Source organism: Diaphorina citri, unplaced genomic scaffold (genome assembly GCF_000475195.1).
Source record: "Diaphorina citri unplaced genomic scaffold, Diaci psyllid genome assembly version 1.1 scaffold1470, whole genome shotgun sequence".
Taxonomy (NCBI): Eukaryota; Metazoa; Arthropoda; class Insecta; order Hemiptera; family Psyllidae; genus Diaphorina; species Diaphorina citri.
In genome coordinates this window covers 21,147-36,252 of record NW_007378896.1, presented here as the reverse complement: position 1 = coordinate 36,252, position 15,106 = coordinate 21,147, and the positions used below count along the sequence as shown (strand labels likewise).

At 37.6% G+C, this 15,106-nt stretch overlaps 2 protein-coding genes across 3 annotated transcripts in view; both read left to right on the top strand.

Moving 5' to 3' along the window:
- Nucleotides 1-5,119, top strand: part of LOC113470264 — a 41,203-nt gene extending 36,084 nt beyond the window's left edge. The window contains exons 3-4 of the mRNA XM_026828565.1: nucleotides 3,513-3,800; nucleotides 4,073-5,119. Coding sequence (XP_026684366.1) covers nucleotides 3,513-3,800; nucleotides 4,073-5,119 — 1,335 coding nt within the window. The remainder of the gene's footprint in view (nucleotides 1-3,512; nucleotides 3,801-4,072) is intronic.
- A 1,153-nt stretch (nucleotides 5,120-6,272) lies between these two features.
- Nucleotides 6,273-11,120, top strand: LOC103516046 (uncharacterized protein PFB0145c-like). 2 transcript variants are annotated; one of them, XM_026828564.1, is made up of 3 exons: nucleotides 6,273-8,844; nucleotides 8,988-9,299; nucleotides 9,630-11,120. In XM_026828564.1, exons 1-3 carry the CDS (start codon nucleotides 6,301-6,303, stop codon nucleotides 11,028-11,030), a joined length of 4,257 nt encoding a protein of 1,418 aa, XP_026684365.1. In that variant the 5' UTR covers nucleotides 6,273-6,300; the 3' UTR covers nucleotides 11,031-11,120. The 2 variants fall into 2 exon arrangements, with proteins under 2 accessions (XP_026684365.1, XP_008479221.2); XM_008480999.2 differs by having other exon boundaries at nucleotides 6,273-8,914; nucleotides 9,058-9,299.
- Nucleotides 11,121-15,106: the final 3,986 nt, after the last annotated feature.

Here is a 15,106-nt window from a genome sequence, read left to right as displayed (position 1 = left end):
ACAATTCAATAGTGCTGAGGAGGAAATAAGGGCACCTCCAACACCCACTCCATCGTCAAATTTAGAAGGGCATAAAACTAAAGATCAAAATGAAGTAACCATAACAAATACAGAACGGATCGTACAGGAAATAACACAAAAGAGTACGATAGATAGCAAGGATCCTCCGAACATAGGGTTGGATAAGAATCAACAAGATCCATCGGACACTTTGGATCAATTTGAAGATGAAGTAGGGGAAGGGGAAGAATATGAAGACGAATATGATGACTATGAAGAAGAGGATTATGAAGACACAGACGAAGAGCCGCAAATAATTAAAACTTCACTACAACATTGTAAAGCTCTCGCTAAAAATACACTAGTCCTATCTCGAAGTAAAAATGTCAAATTCTCCATCAAGCCAATGTTGATATTCTTTGTTGGTGGTTCGAGTCCAAGTCATGTCATAAAATTTAGCGTAGTACCTATATGAAGTGGGGAACGACGTTTGTGACAAGCATTTATGCCACAATTAAAATTCCTTTATATTTTGAGTTTACAAGTTTGAGTGCACGTCTATGCTGTATAAAACTTAATGTTCTACAGACGGCCACCCGATCAGATTCATGCCATGATGTTCAACGTTGCTTACCTTCAGATGTATGTACTATGTACATAAGAGGTAACTAAGTAACTAACTACCTACTTCTGCGCCTTGCCATCTTGCCAAGCAATGGTACTTCGAATAGTAAATTTTGTATATCCGCCGGGAAATAAAAATAGTTATGCAATATGCAATAAAAATATGATAATAGCTATCTTGTACCTACTTCTGTCTAGACTAGAATGATAATAGATAGGTACGGTACCTACTTTTATCGAAATAGGTAGGTACCTACATTGTAGGTATTTGAGATTTTACCCTGTAAATTTCCATACGTGGTTGGTACCTATAATTATTTAATTATGTACGTACTTACCTAACACCTACCTACGTAAAAAAAAGTTCGTCTACACTACATAATTATGTAGTTACTAGTATAGTACTAGGTACCATATTTGCTACCTTGAGGTAGGTACAAATTTTGTGATAGTGTATGTAACTTGTGATACACAAGATCAACCTCAAAATGACTAATAGTTTCATTTCGTTCCTTGGTTCCCCAATTAAGGTATCTGCGCCGAGTCCGCGCGGTCACAGACTAGTTCCCTTTAGTAAGCGAAGAGAGAAGGATAGGAGAAAGTCAGCCTTTCCAAGAACGAACCTTATCTGTTTGGGATAAAATCAACTCCGGGCGGGAATCGAACTTGCGAACTTGCGCTTACAAGGCAGACGCGCTACCCTCGAAGCTAACAAGCCTGGCAAAATTTTACTAGTTCAATAATCCATAATGAAAATTTCTCCTGTGCTTTTCCTAACAATATTTTCTCTTGGCATCTCCTCTGTTGCAGATATCTCATTCTGAGGGAGCGGTCGGACACCAAGAGCCAGCAAACGCCACCAGCGCCTTTCAATACGTCCAGAATTTCCTCAATGAAATATTTTCCCTGAGCGATGACTCCGACAAACACTCTGCCGTCAAATGCTCGAAGGAGAAGAACCGTGGGCAGAAAGGCCAAAATGAAATCGACTGTTCCGGGCGCGGGAAATTCGGGCCGGGGAATGTCGGACCTTTGAGTCAAGTGATTGGACCTGTGATAGACAAGACTGATGGACATGCCGTGAAGAAGAAGCAGCTAGAGATTGTGTGGGACCAGGTAATAAGTATAGATATAGGTAAGATACACGAGTAGAGACTGTAGAGCATCTGGAAGGTCAGGATGTAGGAGGAAATAATAGCAGGATAAAGATCGACATCGATCAAAGTAGTGTAGACGTAGGTACCTTCATATCTTAAAGTGGATGTTTTGAATACAAGTCATTTAATTCCACATGTTTTATTTATTGTACAATGAAGGATGATAATCGCTTATACACATGAGTATGTGGTTCAAAGTTTCAACTTTAACAAAATGTTTTCTTTTCCTTTTCAGGATATTCAACTCTGTAGGAGGAAATAATAGCAGGATAAAGATCGACATCGATCAAAGTAGTGTAGACGTAGGTACCTTCATATCTTAAAGTGGATGTTTTCAATACAATTCATTCAATTCCACATATTTTATTGTACAATGAAGGATGATGATCGCTTATACACACGAGTATGTGGCTCAAAGTTTCAACCTTAACAAAATGTTTTCTTTTCCTTTTCAGGATATTCAACTCGAGGAGGGAACCAACGGAACGCAACACAAGATTACCAAGAGACAAGCATCAGTGTACTTTCAGCAAAGAACAGATGAAGAGCTGGACTACCGGGATCATTGGCAGCTTGGACTGAAGAAAGCTTTTTTCAACACGTTGACCTACGTAGAGAAACGGATCCAAGATGACGAGAAGCGGTACAAGCTGTGGATGAAAATCAAGAGGAGCAGATTCCTAAAGCGGAAATTCCTAATGGGGCTCGACGATGCGGAACATAACAAGTTCGGAGTTATCATAAACCGCAATGTCAAATTTGAAATACGTCAGACTGACAGCGCCATCTATGAGTGTATTAGCAAAACATGCAAACCAGATCCTGACGTGACAGCTGTGTGGAAGATTAGGACAATAGACAGCGAGAATGTAGAGAGAGACGTGCTACCTCTAGGATCTGAACAAGATGACGAATATTATGCAACTGGGAGTAGACATAGAAATGTCAGATATCGTAGTAGTAACAGACGGCTAGGACGGTATAGAAGACATGTGACTGATGTAAATAAACAAAGTAGGGAAGACCATGTAAATAGTCCTCACGAGAGAATGAAACGATTCAAACGGGATATTAGTGAAAAAATAGTAGACGATTTCAGCATTTGGAGTCAGATTTTATCAGCGTTTATTGTGTTTCATATTTCTTAGTAATTATTGGGTTATGCAGCACTTATGCTATAATGCCTACTATACATGCCTACATGAGTATGCATTGTAGCATTTGCTCCACAAAGATATTCATCTAGATATTTTGGTTAAGCCAAATCTTTTTACGAAAACTCAATTCAATGCAATTTATTTCATGTTTATCAAACACAATATACCTAAATATTGTGAAACAGAAGTTACAGAAGACAATTTATTTTGTGATAGTGTATGTAACTTGTGATACACAAGATCAACCTCAAAATGACTAATAGTTTCATTTCGTTCCTTGGTTCCCCAATTTAAGGTATCTGCGCCGAGTCCGCGCGGTCACAGACTGATTCCCTTTAGTAAGCGAAGCGAGAAGGATAGGAGAAAGTCAGCCTTTCCAAGAACGAACCTTATCTGTTCAGGATAAAATCAACTCCGGGCAGGAATCGAACTTGCGACCTTGCGCTTACAAGGCAGACGCGCTACCCTCAAAGCTAACAAGCCTGGCAAAATTTTACTAGTTCCATAATCCATAATGAAAATTTCTCCTGTGCTGTTCCTAACAATATTTCTCTTGGCATCTCCTCTGTTGCAGATATCTCATTCTGAGGGAGCGGTCGGACACCAAGAGCCAGCAAACGCCACCAGCGCCTTCCAATACGTCCAGAATTTCCTCAATGAAATATTTTCCCTGAGCGATGACTCCGACAAACACTCTGCCGTCAAATGCTCGAAGGAGAAGAACCGTGGGCAGAAAGGCCAAAATGAAATCGACTGTTCCGGGCGCGGGAAATTCGGGCCGGGGAATGTGATTGGACCTGTGATAGACAAGACTGATGGACATGCCGTGAAGAAGAAGCAGCTAGAGATTGTGTGGGACCAGGTAATAAGTATAGATATAGGTAAGATACACGAGTAGAGACTGTAGAGCATCTGGAAGGTCAGGATGTAGGAGGAAATAATAGCAGGATAAAGATCGACATCGATCAAAGTAGTGTAGACGTAGGTACCTTCATATCTTAAAGTGGATGTTTTCAATACAATTCATTCAATTCCACATATTTTATTGTACAATGAAGGATGATGATCGCTTATACACACGAGTATGTGGCTCAAAGTTTCAACCTTAACAAAATGTTTTCTTTTCCTTTTCAGGATATTCAACTCGAGGGAACCAACGGAACGCAACACAAGATTACCAAGAGACAAGCATCAGTGTACTTTCAGCAAAGAACAGATGAAGAGCTGGACTACCGGGATCATTGGCAGCTTGGATTGAAGAAAGCTTTTTTCAACACGTTGACCTACGTAGAGAAGCGGATCCAAGATGACGAGAAGCGGTACAAGCTGTGGATGAAAATCAAGAGGAGCAGATTCCTAAAGCGGAAATTCCTAATGGGGCTCGACGATGCGGAACATAACAAGTTCGGAGTTATCATAAACCGCAACGTCAAATTTGAAATACGTCAGACTGACAGCGCCATCTATGAGTGTATTAGCAAAACATGCAAACCAGATCCTGACGTGACAGCTGTGTGGAAGATTAGGACAATAGACAGCGAGAATGTAGAGAGAGACGTGCTACCTCTAGGATCTGAACAAGATGACGAATATTATGCAACTGGGAGTAGACATAGAAATGTCAGATATCGTAGTAGTAACAGACGGCTAGGACGGTATAGAAGACATGTGACTGATGTAAATAAACAAAGTAGGAAAGACCATGTAAATAGTCCTCACGAGAGAATGAAACGATTCAAACGGGATATTAGTGAAAAAATAGTAGATGATTTCAGCATCGAAGAAAAGCTGAGGCTTGAAAATGAGTTGAGTAAAGAAGAAGTGATAAGATATAAAAGAAATAGATCTTTGTTTGAGCAGCAAACGAACAAGAACATGGGCGGCAACAACGATCAGATGGCCCAGCCACAAAACCAGAGAATTCCTCAGCAAACCACCCAGAGAAATCACCCTAAATATCAAAACACTTCTCCAACTCCTACAGGACGAGTGACAGACTCAAGCCCTTGGAAACCAATAACATCACGAGCTTTCCAAACGGATCTTGGAAGAGATTATATCATTCAAATATCAAAACACTTCTCCAACTCCTACAGGACGAGTGACAGACTCAAGCCCTTGGAAACCAATAACATCACGAGCTTTCCAAACGAATCTTGGAAGAGATTATATCATCCATAATCCCAGATACCTGCAAGACCAATCACTAGATTATTTAAGTGCCAAAGAGAAATATAGAATACCTGTAAATAATTTTGATTTGTCCAGAATAAATCCCGAATCAATCACGCCAAAAATTTTAGAAGCATGGAAAGCCCAACCTATAGTTATATCGAACGCATTTCAAACGCCCAAAGTTGTGCAGATCTTACCCACGGCCGCAATACCCAAAGAGCAGTTGAACTTTTTGCGTCAAACTTTCAATAAAAACTACGATTTTTCTGGATTACAATTGGAAGCTCCAGCAAATCGGATTAATTTGAAAGAACAAAGAATTCCGTTGTTAAATCAACAACAATTCTTGAATCCAAATAATCCTCAATATCTAAAAGTTCCTGTGCTTCCAACTCGAATTACTGAAAACACATCCCATGATTCGTTAGAGGATTTAAAAATAGAACAAAGAATTCCGTTGTTAAATCAACAACAATTCTTGAATCCAAATAATCCTCAATATCTAAAAGTTCCTGTGCTTCCAACTCGAGTTACTGAAAACACATCCCATGATTCGTTAGAGGATTTAAAAACTAGCAATCCTATCGAACCAAATAGAAAACCAAACGCAAAACCCACTCTTGCAAGCGTTATAGCAAATCAATATAAGAAACCTCAAGACACCTTTGATGATCCTTGGATGTCCTTGAGGATTCAGACGAAACCTCCAGGTATGGTAGGACAAAACAGCGCAAATTACGCAAAAATACAAACTTTACCTTCCAGACCAAACCTGGAAAACACAGGAAAACAAAATATTCAACCGAACACTAAACCATTCAAACCTAGACTTATTGAAGAGAGCGAAGTCAATTCACCCAATTTGCCAAATTCTCGTTTCAAACCCCAACAGGAAGTTTATCCACCAAAGAATGTGCAGTATAATGAAAGAGTGCCCCAGCCCCAGTTACCGAGAACTGAAAAACCTATCCCTGAAGAAAATGTACCTGTGAGAAGCCCCAACAGGAAGTTTATCCACCAAAGAATGTGCAGTATAATGAAAGAGTGCCCCAGCCCCAGTTACCGAGAACTGAAAAACCTATCCTTGAAGAAAATGTACCTGTGAGAAACCCCAGCCCCAGTTACCGAGAACTGAAAAACCTATCCCTGAAGAAAATGTACCTGTGAGAAGACCAGAAAACATCGAAATGTTTTACAAACCATATGGTGTTAGTGTAGAAAATACAGAAAAACCCAAATACCAGAGTAGCGAAGAATACTTCCGAAATTTCGAGGTAAAAACCCCTACTACTAATCCACAACCTCAATATAGTACAGAACCTCCTCCGACTCAGTGGTCACAATTACCACTTGCCAGACCGGAAAGTGTGCAAGGGAGAAAAAACAATTTGAATGATGATAATGAAAACGTAAATTATGAAACGTCAAGGCATAGGAATATAAATCCCAATGATAATTCCAATCAAAAGTCCGTAGAAGATAGTGCTGAAGAAAGAGTAAAGAGCACCCAGCAAACACAATTCAATAGTGCTGAGGAGGAAATAAGGGCACCTCCAACACCCACTCCATCGTCAAATTTAGAAGGGCATAAAACTAAAGATCAAAATGAAGTAACCATAACAAATACAGAACGGATCGTACAGGAAATAACACAAAAGAGTACGATAGATAGCAAGGATCCTCCGAACATAGGGTTGGATAAGAATCAACAAGATCCATCGGACACTTTGGATCAATTTGAAGATGAAGTAGGGGAAGGGGAAGAATATGAAGACGAATATGATGACTATGAAGAAGAGGATTATGAAGACACAGACGAAGAGCCGCAAATAATTAAAACTTCACTACAACATTGTAAAGCTCTCGCTAAAAATACACTAGTCCTATCTCGAAGTAAAAATGTCAAATTCTCCATCAAGCCAATGTTGATATTCTTCAAAACGAACTTTGACAGTTTTGTCAAAGAACATTGTTATTTGTACACCACTGCAAAGGATTTGAAAATTCTCAACAATGATTTGAACTTGGAAGCCGAAGAAAGAAAGAAAAAGAGAATATTGAGATCGAATAAAAATAGTTCGAAACCATATAAAAGGAATCTCAAAAAGAAATACAAAAACAAAAATTACAAAAGGTATAGAACCTATAATGATTATGATGAATCGGATGAAGATGTAGAAGAGGATTTTTATAGAGACAGTTTTGAATCTTATGGTAAAAGGAGAACAAATGAGGGAAAACCACATATACATTTAGAGCCTGAGTCTAATGGACCAAATAGAAATATAGGTTCTAAAGATAAAGGATTTAAGAAATCCTTTACTCCCAGAAGGAGTCAGGAAAAGAGCCATGGAACTGAGCATGAAAAAGATATATCTGTTGACAAACAAGAAATTGAAAGCATACATAATCTATTCAATATTCATGATGATTATGTTCAAGCTCTTAAATTGTCTGATGTCAATTTGGCTGATGACGTGCAAAGTATTCGAAGAATAGACGATGGTAATTATAGGATAATAATATATCCCAAAACACTATTGCAAGACCAAGATGAGATCAAAGGAAATAAAGGGGATTTAGCTGAAAATAAAGAAAAAGAAATGCAATCAAGAATGGACAATGAAGAGGATGTGACATTTTTAGAAGACAATGCAAGTTTTCTGAAGAGCAACAAAAAGTTTAGATTTCCTACTGAAAAAAGCGTTACCCAAATTAGTGATAGAATCGGTTCAGAATCGTTTGTGGGAACGACCCCTATACACAGAGATAACACCCAAAGAGTAACTGAAAAGTTCACCCTTGGAGATTTGCCCTCTTTCCATAGCCATGAAATCGCTTATAATCAAAAGGAGAATAATCAACGAACCACAGAAAGAGCAGCTATACCAAACACCTTTAAATTTCCCCAACTTGAAAATTTCTTTGACAATAGGAGACAAACGACAGATCATTACTCCGACACTTATACAAACAATAAGAACGTTGAAAATAACAAGTTTAATCTTAAAACCTCGGTAAATGATTTAGGAAGCAATCAACAGAGACCTACTGAGATCATTGACAGTTCAAGTAACGAAAAATTCAATCCTATAAAGAACAGCAAAGATAAATTGTTCAAACCAAAAGGTCAGGTTATAAATGAAATAGTTTACATACCTAACCATCCTCTTGAACAGCTTTTTGGAACTCAGTCAGACAATAGTCAGCCAAACTTTGTTAAAAAATTAACCAACATCATCACACCACAAACAATAAATCTGCCAAGCTTCCAAAACAACAAAGATATTACTGTCTCTTCTCAAATTTTGGTTGGTAAAACTGCGGACAAAATCATAAATGCTGAGGAATTTTTCAGATCAAATAATGATGACGAAATGGTTGAGACACAAATGGATATAGAAAATGAAAAGAAAGATGCAGGAACAATTACTGACGAAATCAGCCGGCGACAAGACGACATGGATCATATAGAGATTGCTCCTATTAAAAATGAGTTTGGTCCTATAATGAAGGATGGTTTTTTGCCGATATTACCAATGGTAATGGAGAGAAGTTCAAACTCTGACAGCGTTCAGGTTGCAGCTACAACAGAAAACATCTTACAAAACCGGACAAAACCAATGGCTGCATTAGAAAATAACTCGAAAAATACTAAAAACAAAGACGATATCATCCCACTCATGAAACCTCCTCCAATAGTGATACCCAACATTCCTGAACCACTGCAGATGAACTTGTTTGATACTAAATATACTCCTTTACCTTCTATAATGACTAGTCCTCAGAACAAACAAGTAAATGAAAAGACGATATCATCCCACTCATGAAACCTCCTCCAATAGTGATACCCAACATTCCTGAACCACTGCAGATGAACTTGTTTGATACTAATTTTACTCCTTTACCTTCTATAATGACTAGTCCTCAGAACAAACAAGTAAATGACCCTAAGACAAAAGAAGCTGGAAACCAAAATGAATTCAAACCATCCTATTCCTTCACAATGTATTCAGAACCAGACCCGTCTTTCGTTGAATTAAATGGAACTGACCAAGAAATCAAAACTAAAGTGGAAACCCAAACTGAAGATGGTCAGTTTATCTATTATGCAACAGAAAGAACGATTTCTAATACTGAGAAAAAGGTACTGACAGAAACGATGCAGAAAAACGATGCCATCAAAATTATTGATAGTGGACCAACTCTCTCAAACTCTGATGCTGTGTCGAAAGAAAATACCAGCACAGCTGTGGCAAATAACGAAGAAAAAGACATAAAAGAAGAAAGTTCGAATAAATCTGATGAGAACAATTCAAGTGAACCAATCATTTATGAAAATGTATTTGTAATAATTAGAAACAAGACAGATCTCAAAAATGGATCTGCAAGCAAAGTAATTCCCAGTAAAACTGCTTTAAATAACGGAAAAAGTGACAGTGGCGCACCAGCTATTCACCCAAATAATACCACCATAAACAAAGAAGACACAATGCAGAAAAACGATGCCATCAAAATTATTGATAGTGGACCAACTCTCTCAAACTCTGATGCTGTGTCGAAAGAAAATACCAGCACAGATGTGGCAAATAACGAAGAAAAAGACATAAAAGAAGAAAGTTCGAATGAATCTGATGAGAACAATTCAAGTGAACCAATCATTTATGAAAATGTATTTGTAATAATTAGAAACAAGACAGACCTCAAAAATGGATCTGCAAGCAAAGTAATTCTCAGTAAAACTGCTTTAAATGACGGAAAAAGTGACAGTGGCGCACCAGCTATTCACCCAAATAATACCACCATAAACAAAGAAGACACGGGCAGTAAAGACAGCCTTCTGAGTAATGTAATGCAGTTATTTCAAGACAATGGAGAAAGGGGCAAAGAAAATCAAAGAAACGGTCATGAAATATCGAATAAGGCTGGTGCTGAAAACAACAAAGAAACCCAAGCCATAGACCATGACCAGGAAACTTTTCTCCAAAAAATTTCATCCAATGAAACTGCAAAAGAAGATTCAAGCCAAAAACGAAGAATCCCAGGTGAGAAGGCTTTGTCAGCCAATGAGATCATCATCAGAAACATAAAAAGCCAAAGAGAAAAACTGTTTTTAGAAAACAATATCAAGAAGCATACTCCAAGTCCCCAAAAGGATAGCATTCAACAGGACACTGTCACCACTGAACAAACTAATGGACCTGAGCTGACAACATTGGAAGATGATTTGGCAACCACAGACTCCACTCTGTTCTTGTACAAAACTGTGACGTCTATAATAGAAAAGACTCCAGTCACCACAAACCTTTATAGTGAAAATACCCAAGATACAAATTTGCCTAATGATATGTTCAGTATTTTAATGCCCATAGAAGATAGAACAGTCCATGACAGAAGTGATAAAGTAGAAGTAGACTCGGTCCAAGGAACTACTACTGAACGTGTAAGCTCCAAAACAAATGAAAACAATATTAAAGCAAATGTTAGCGATATAGTCATGGGAAGTTATTCTAAAATAAACAGAATGAACTCAAAAGCTTCGACTTTGGGCAAAAATAACAATGAAAAGATTTCAAAAGTTGACAGTAGATCTAGTCCCCAACGCGATGTAAAGAAAAATGGAAACATAAATGTCAATAATCATTCTGGAACAAACACCACACATAAAAGCAAACACCCGGATGTCTCTCTTCCAAGTGAGATTATAGAAAAGAATGAAAACCTCTTGAAAAACATCATAGCAGAAAGTTTGAAATCCTACAAATCAGCAAATTTCACCAAGATGCCACTGAACAACTTGGGGAAAACAATCAATACATCGAGATCAATCAGTAACCAATATTTGAAGGCAACAACATTCCACCCAATACACTTCAGAACCGCAACAACGACAACGGAACAAACTGACAGCGATTGATTCTTCATCAATCGCTGAAACGAAGTTATTGAAGAAACAAGAAAAGAAAGGAAGGAAGAAGAAGTAGAAGATGATGATGAAAAGAAGAAGAACAAGAAACCAACAAGAAAAAACTGAAGACGGTCAAAGTGTAGTGGACAACAGAAACATGAAAGAAAACATTGATAAAAGACAAGCCTTGGCAAAATATTTACTGAAAAGAAGTTAGAGTAACTACCTACATGTCAAAAGAATTTAAGTCAATGTTTGGATAAAGTTCTGTCCGAGAAAGAAATGAGAAACGAGGAAGAGAGAAAAAGAAGGGAGAGGAAAATATCAACAATGGGTAGAAGAAGCTGAAGAAGGGAGACTGGATAACTAGACACTTCCGTCAGACGCTAGGGCCTCGGATGGCCAAGGCCGTATTTTAGGGGGAGTGGCCAAGGCCCTCGGGCCCCCCTACCTTTTGTTCCTTCAACGGTGGTCGGACTCCGAAAATTTTGGAGCATCCACACCCTCCGATAAGTTATTGTTTGTATTATTGCCCCTCCCCCCTCACTAAAATCCTGGATATGGTCCTAGGATGCCGATAGCCAGGGGCCAACGGCCAAAATTCGTTTTTATATTGAGATAGGTCAAAAAAAATTGTACTTGTGTAATTTTGTCCCTGTTAGTTTGTATATTTTCCAATATTTGTATATGTACCTAAGTAGATAAATTTGTAAATTAAATTAATGCAAAATAGTTGTACAGAAACAGTACTCATTGTGTTTTTATTATTATATTATTATTATTATTATGTATTATTATTTATTATTATTATTATTATTATTATTTATTATTTATTATTATTATTATTATTATTATTATTATTATTATTATTATTATTATTATTATTATATTTTTATTTATTATTTTTTTTTTTTTTAATTCAAAATGATGTACCTACCCATAATATGAGTAGATAACTCTATGTACTTAACTTAATATAGGTACCTACAAATGACAAAGTGTAAAAAAAAGAAGAAAAAAAAAAAAAATGAACTCTCTCGACTCGGGCGATTTAATGTCGAAATAATTAATTTTGAGTTCACACCAACCTCAGTGGTGCAGTGGTTAGCGCCGTGGACATTGAATCTGGAGGTTGGTGGTTCGAGTCCAAGTCATGTCATAAAATTTAGCGTAGTACCTATATGAAGTGGGGAACGACGTTTGTGACAAGCATTTATGCTTAACACAATTAAAATTCCTTTAATTTTGAGTTCACAAGTTTGAGTGCACGTCTATGATGTATAAAACTTTATGTTCTACAGGCGGCCACCTGTTCAGATTCATGCCATGATGTTCAACGTTGCTTAACTTCAGATGTATGTATGTACATAAGAGGTAGGTAACTAACTACCTAGGTACTTCTGCGCCTTGCCAAGCAATGGTACTTCGAATGGTAAATTTTGTATATCCGCCGGAAAATAAAAATAGTTATGCAATATGCAATAAAAATATGATAATAGCTATCTTGTACCTACTTATGTCTAGACTAGAATGATAATAGATAGGTACCTACGGTACCTACTTTTATCGAAATAGGTAGGTACCTACCTACATTGTAGGTATTTGAGATTTTACCCTGTAAATTTCCATACGTAGGTGGTACCTATAATTATGTACGTACTTACCTACCTCCGTAAAATAAAGTTCGTCTACACTACATAATTATGTAGGTACTAGTTTACTAGTACTAGGTACCATACCTATTTGCTACCTTGAGGTAGCCTACCTACATTGTAGGTATTTGAGATTTTACCCTGTAAATTTCCATACGTAGGTGGTACCTATAATTATGTACGTACTTACCTACCTACGTAAAATAAAGTTCGTCTACACTACATAATTATGTAGGTACTAGTATAGTACTAGGTACCATATTTGCTACCTTGAGGTAGGTACAAATAATGTACAATATTGACTGTACCGACTGTACGTACCTAGGTACTACCTACGTCTGAAAGCAAAGTTCAACCCTACCCCAGCGACAGCAGCGCTTTGCCTTTAGCAGCGTCAAGTTCAAGAACTAGGGACAGCAGTAAAAAATGTATGTTTTTGTTTACATGGCAGAAAGAACACCTCCCCACCCTTTCGCATAACTTTTTCCATTTTCCGTGTCTTGTCTTTTGGTGCTCTCGTGTTATTGCAAAAATTCGTGAGTGCGTGAAAAGGTGTTCGCGATTCCGCGTGCTTTTTTTTTTCCAGTGAGAAAAAATTCCGACATTTATTTTTTTTTTCTGGTGTGCTTTTTTCTGTGTGCTCAATTTTCTCAAATGTATGTTTTTGTTTACATGGCAGAAAGAACACCTCCCCACCCTTTCGCATAACTTTTTCCATTTTCCGTGTCTTGTCTTTTGGTGCTCTCGTGTTATTGCAAAAATTCGTGAGTGCGTGAAAAGGTGTTCGCGATTTCGCGTGCTTTTTTTTCCAGTGAGAAAAAATTCCGACATTTATTTTTTTTTCTGCTGTGCTTTTTTCTGTGTGCTCAATTTTCTTGTTTAAGCAGTGTTTTGTTTTACGCGTAATTTCGAGTGGATTTTTTCGACTTTTAAATATTGTGACTTTTAATTTAACCACCTACAACCTCCTTGTGTAGGTAATCTAGTTGCAGACAAGGTATTTACATAAATCTAAGGATTGGATAAAAAAAGTTTTGAAGCAGGAAAAGAAGAAGAAATATTTTTTATAAAATGTATGTTTTTGTTTACATGGCAGAAAGAACACCTCCCCACCCTTTCGCATAACTTTTTCCATTTTCCGTGTCTTGTCTTTTGGTTTGGTGCTCTCGTGTTATTGCAAAAATTCGTGAGTGCGTGAAAAGGTGTTCGCGATTTCGCGTGCTTTTTTTTTTTCCAGTGAGAAAAAATTCCGACATTTATTTTTTTTCTGGTGTGCTTTTTTCTGTGTGCTCAATTTTCTTAGAACGGATCGTACAGGAAATAACACAAAAGAGTACGATAGATAGCAAGGATCCTCCGAACATAGGGTTGGATAAGAATCAACAAGATGCATCGGACACTTTGGATCAATTTGAAGATGAAGTAGGGGAAGGAGCAGTGGTTAGAAAGGTGGACATTGAATCTGGAGGTTGGTGGTTCGAGTCCTAGTCATGTCATAAAATTTAGCGTAGGTAGTATATGGAGTGGGGAACGACGTTTGTGACAAGCATTTATCCCACAATTAAAATTCCTTTAATTTTGAGTTTACAAATTTGAGTGCACGTCTATGCTGTATAAAACTTAATGTTCTATAGACGGCCAGCCGTGCAGATTCACGCCATGATGTTCAACGTTGCTTAACTTCAGATGTATCTACATAAGAGGTAACTAACTAACTACCTACATAGTACATACCTACTTCTGCGCCTTGCCAAGCAAAGGTACTTCGAATGGTAAATTTGTATATCCGCCGGAAAATAAAAATAGTTATGCAATATGCAATAAAAATATGATAATAGCTATCTTGTCTCTTATTCTTTCTACCATGGCTATCTTGTACCTACCTACTTCTGTCTAGACTAGAATGATAATAGATAGGTAGATACGGGCTGGTCTGAAGATTCCAAAGGACAGACAGATATACCGTACGTACATAGCTACCGAAAAAAAAAAAAGAAAAAACAAACTCTGAAGAAGAAAGAGTAGGTACATACCTACCTACCTAACTATTTATGTACTTATTGGGATATACCTTACCTATGTACTTATTGGTACCTTACCTATGTACTTATTGGTACATTCCTTTAGGATAAAATCAGCCCCGAGCGGGAATCGTACCCGCGGCCTAGCACTTAAGAGGCAGACGCAAAAAAAACCCCGAAAAAGGCCCCCAAAAAAAAAAAAAAAAAAAAAAAAAAAAAAAAACAAAAAAAAAAAACAAACTCTGAAGAAGAAAGAGTATAGGTACATACCTAACTATTTATGTATTTATTGGGATATACCTTACCTATGTACTTATTGGTACATAGGTAGGTATACATTCCTTTGGGATAAAATCAGCCCCGAGCGGGAATCGTACCCGCGGCCTAGCACTTAAGAGGCAGACGTGCTATC

Coding starts and splice junctions, on each gene's coding strand:
- LOC103516046 (XM_026828564.1), top strand. CDS start 6,301: ATGTTTTACAAACCATATGGTGTTAGTGTAGAAAATACAGAAAAACCC. Junction 8,845..8,987: donor ACATTCCTGAACCACTGCAG/ATGAACTTGTTT, acceptor GAACCACTGCAG/ATGAACTTGTTTGATACTAA. Junction 9,300..9,629: donor AGAAAAACGATGCCATCAAA/ATTATTGATAGT, acceptor GATGCCATCAAA/ATTATTGATAGTGGACCAAC.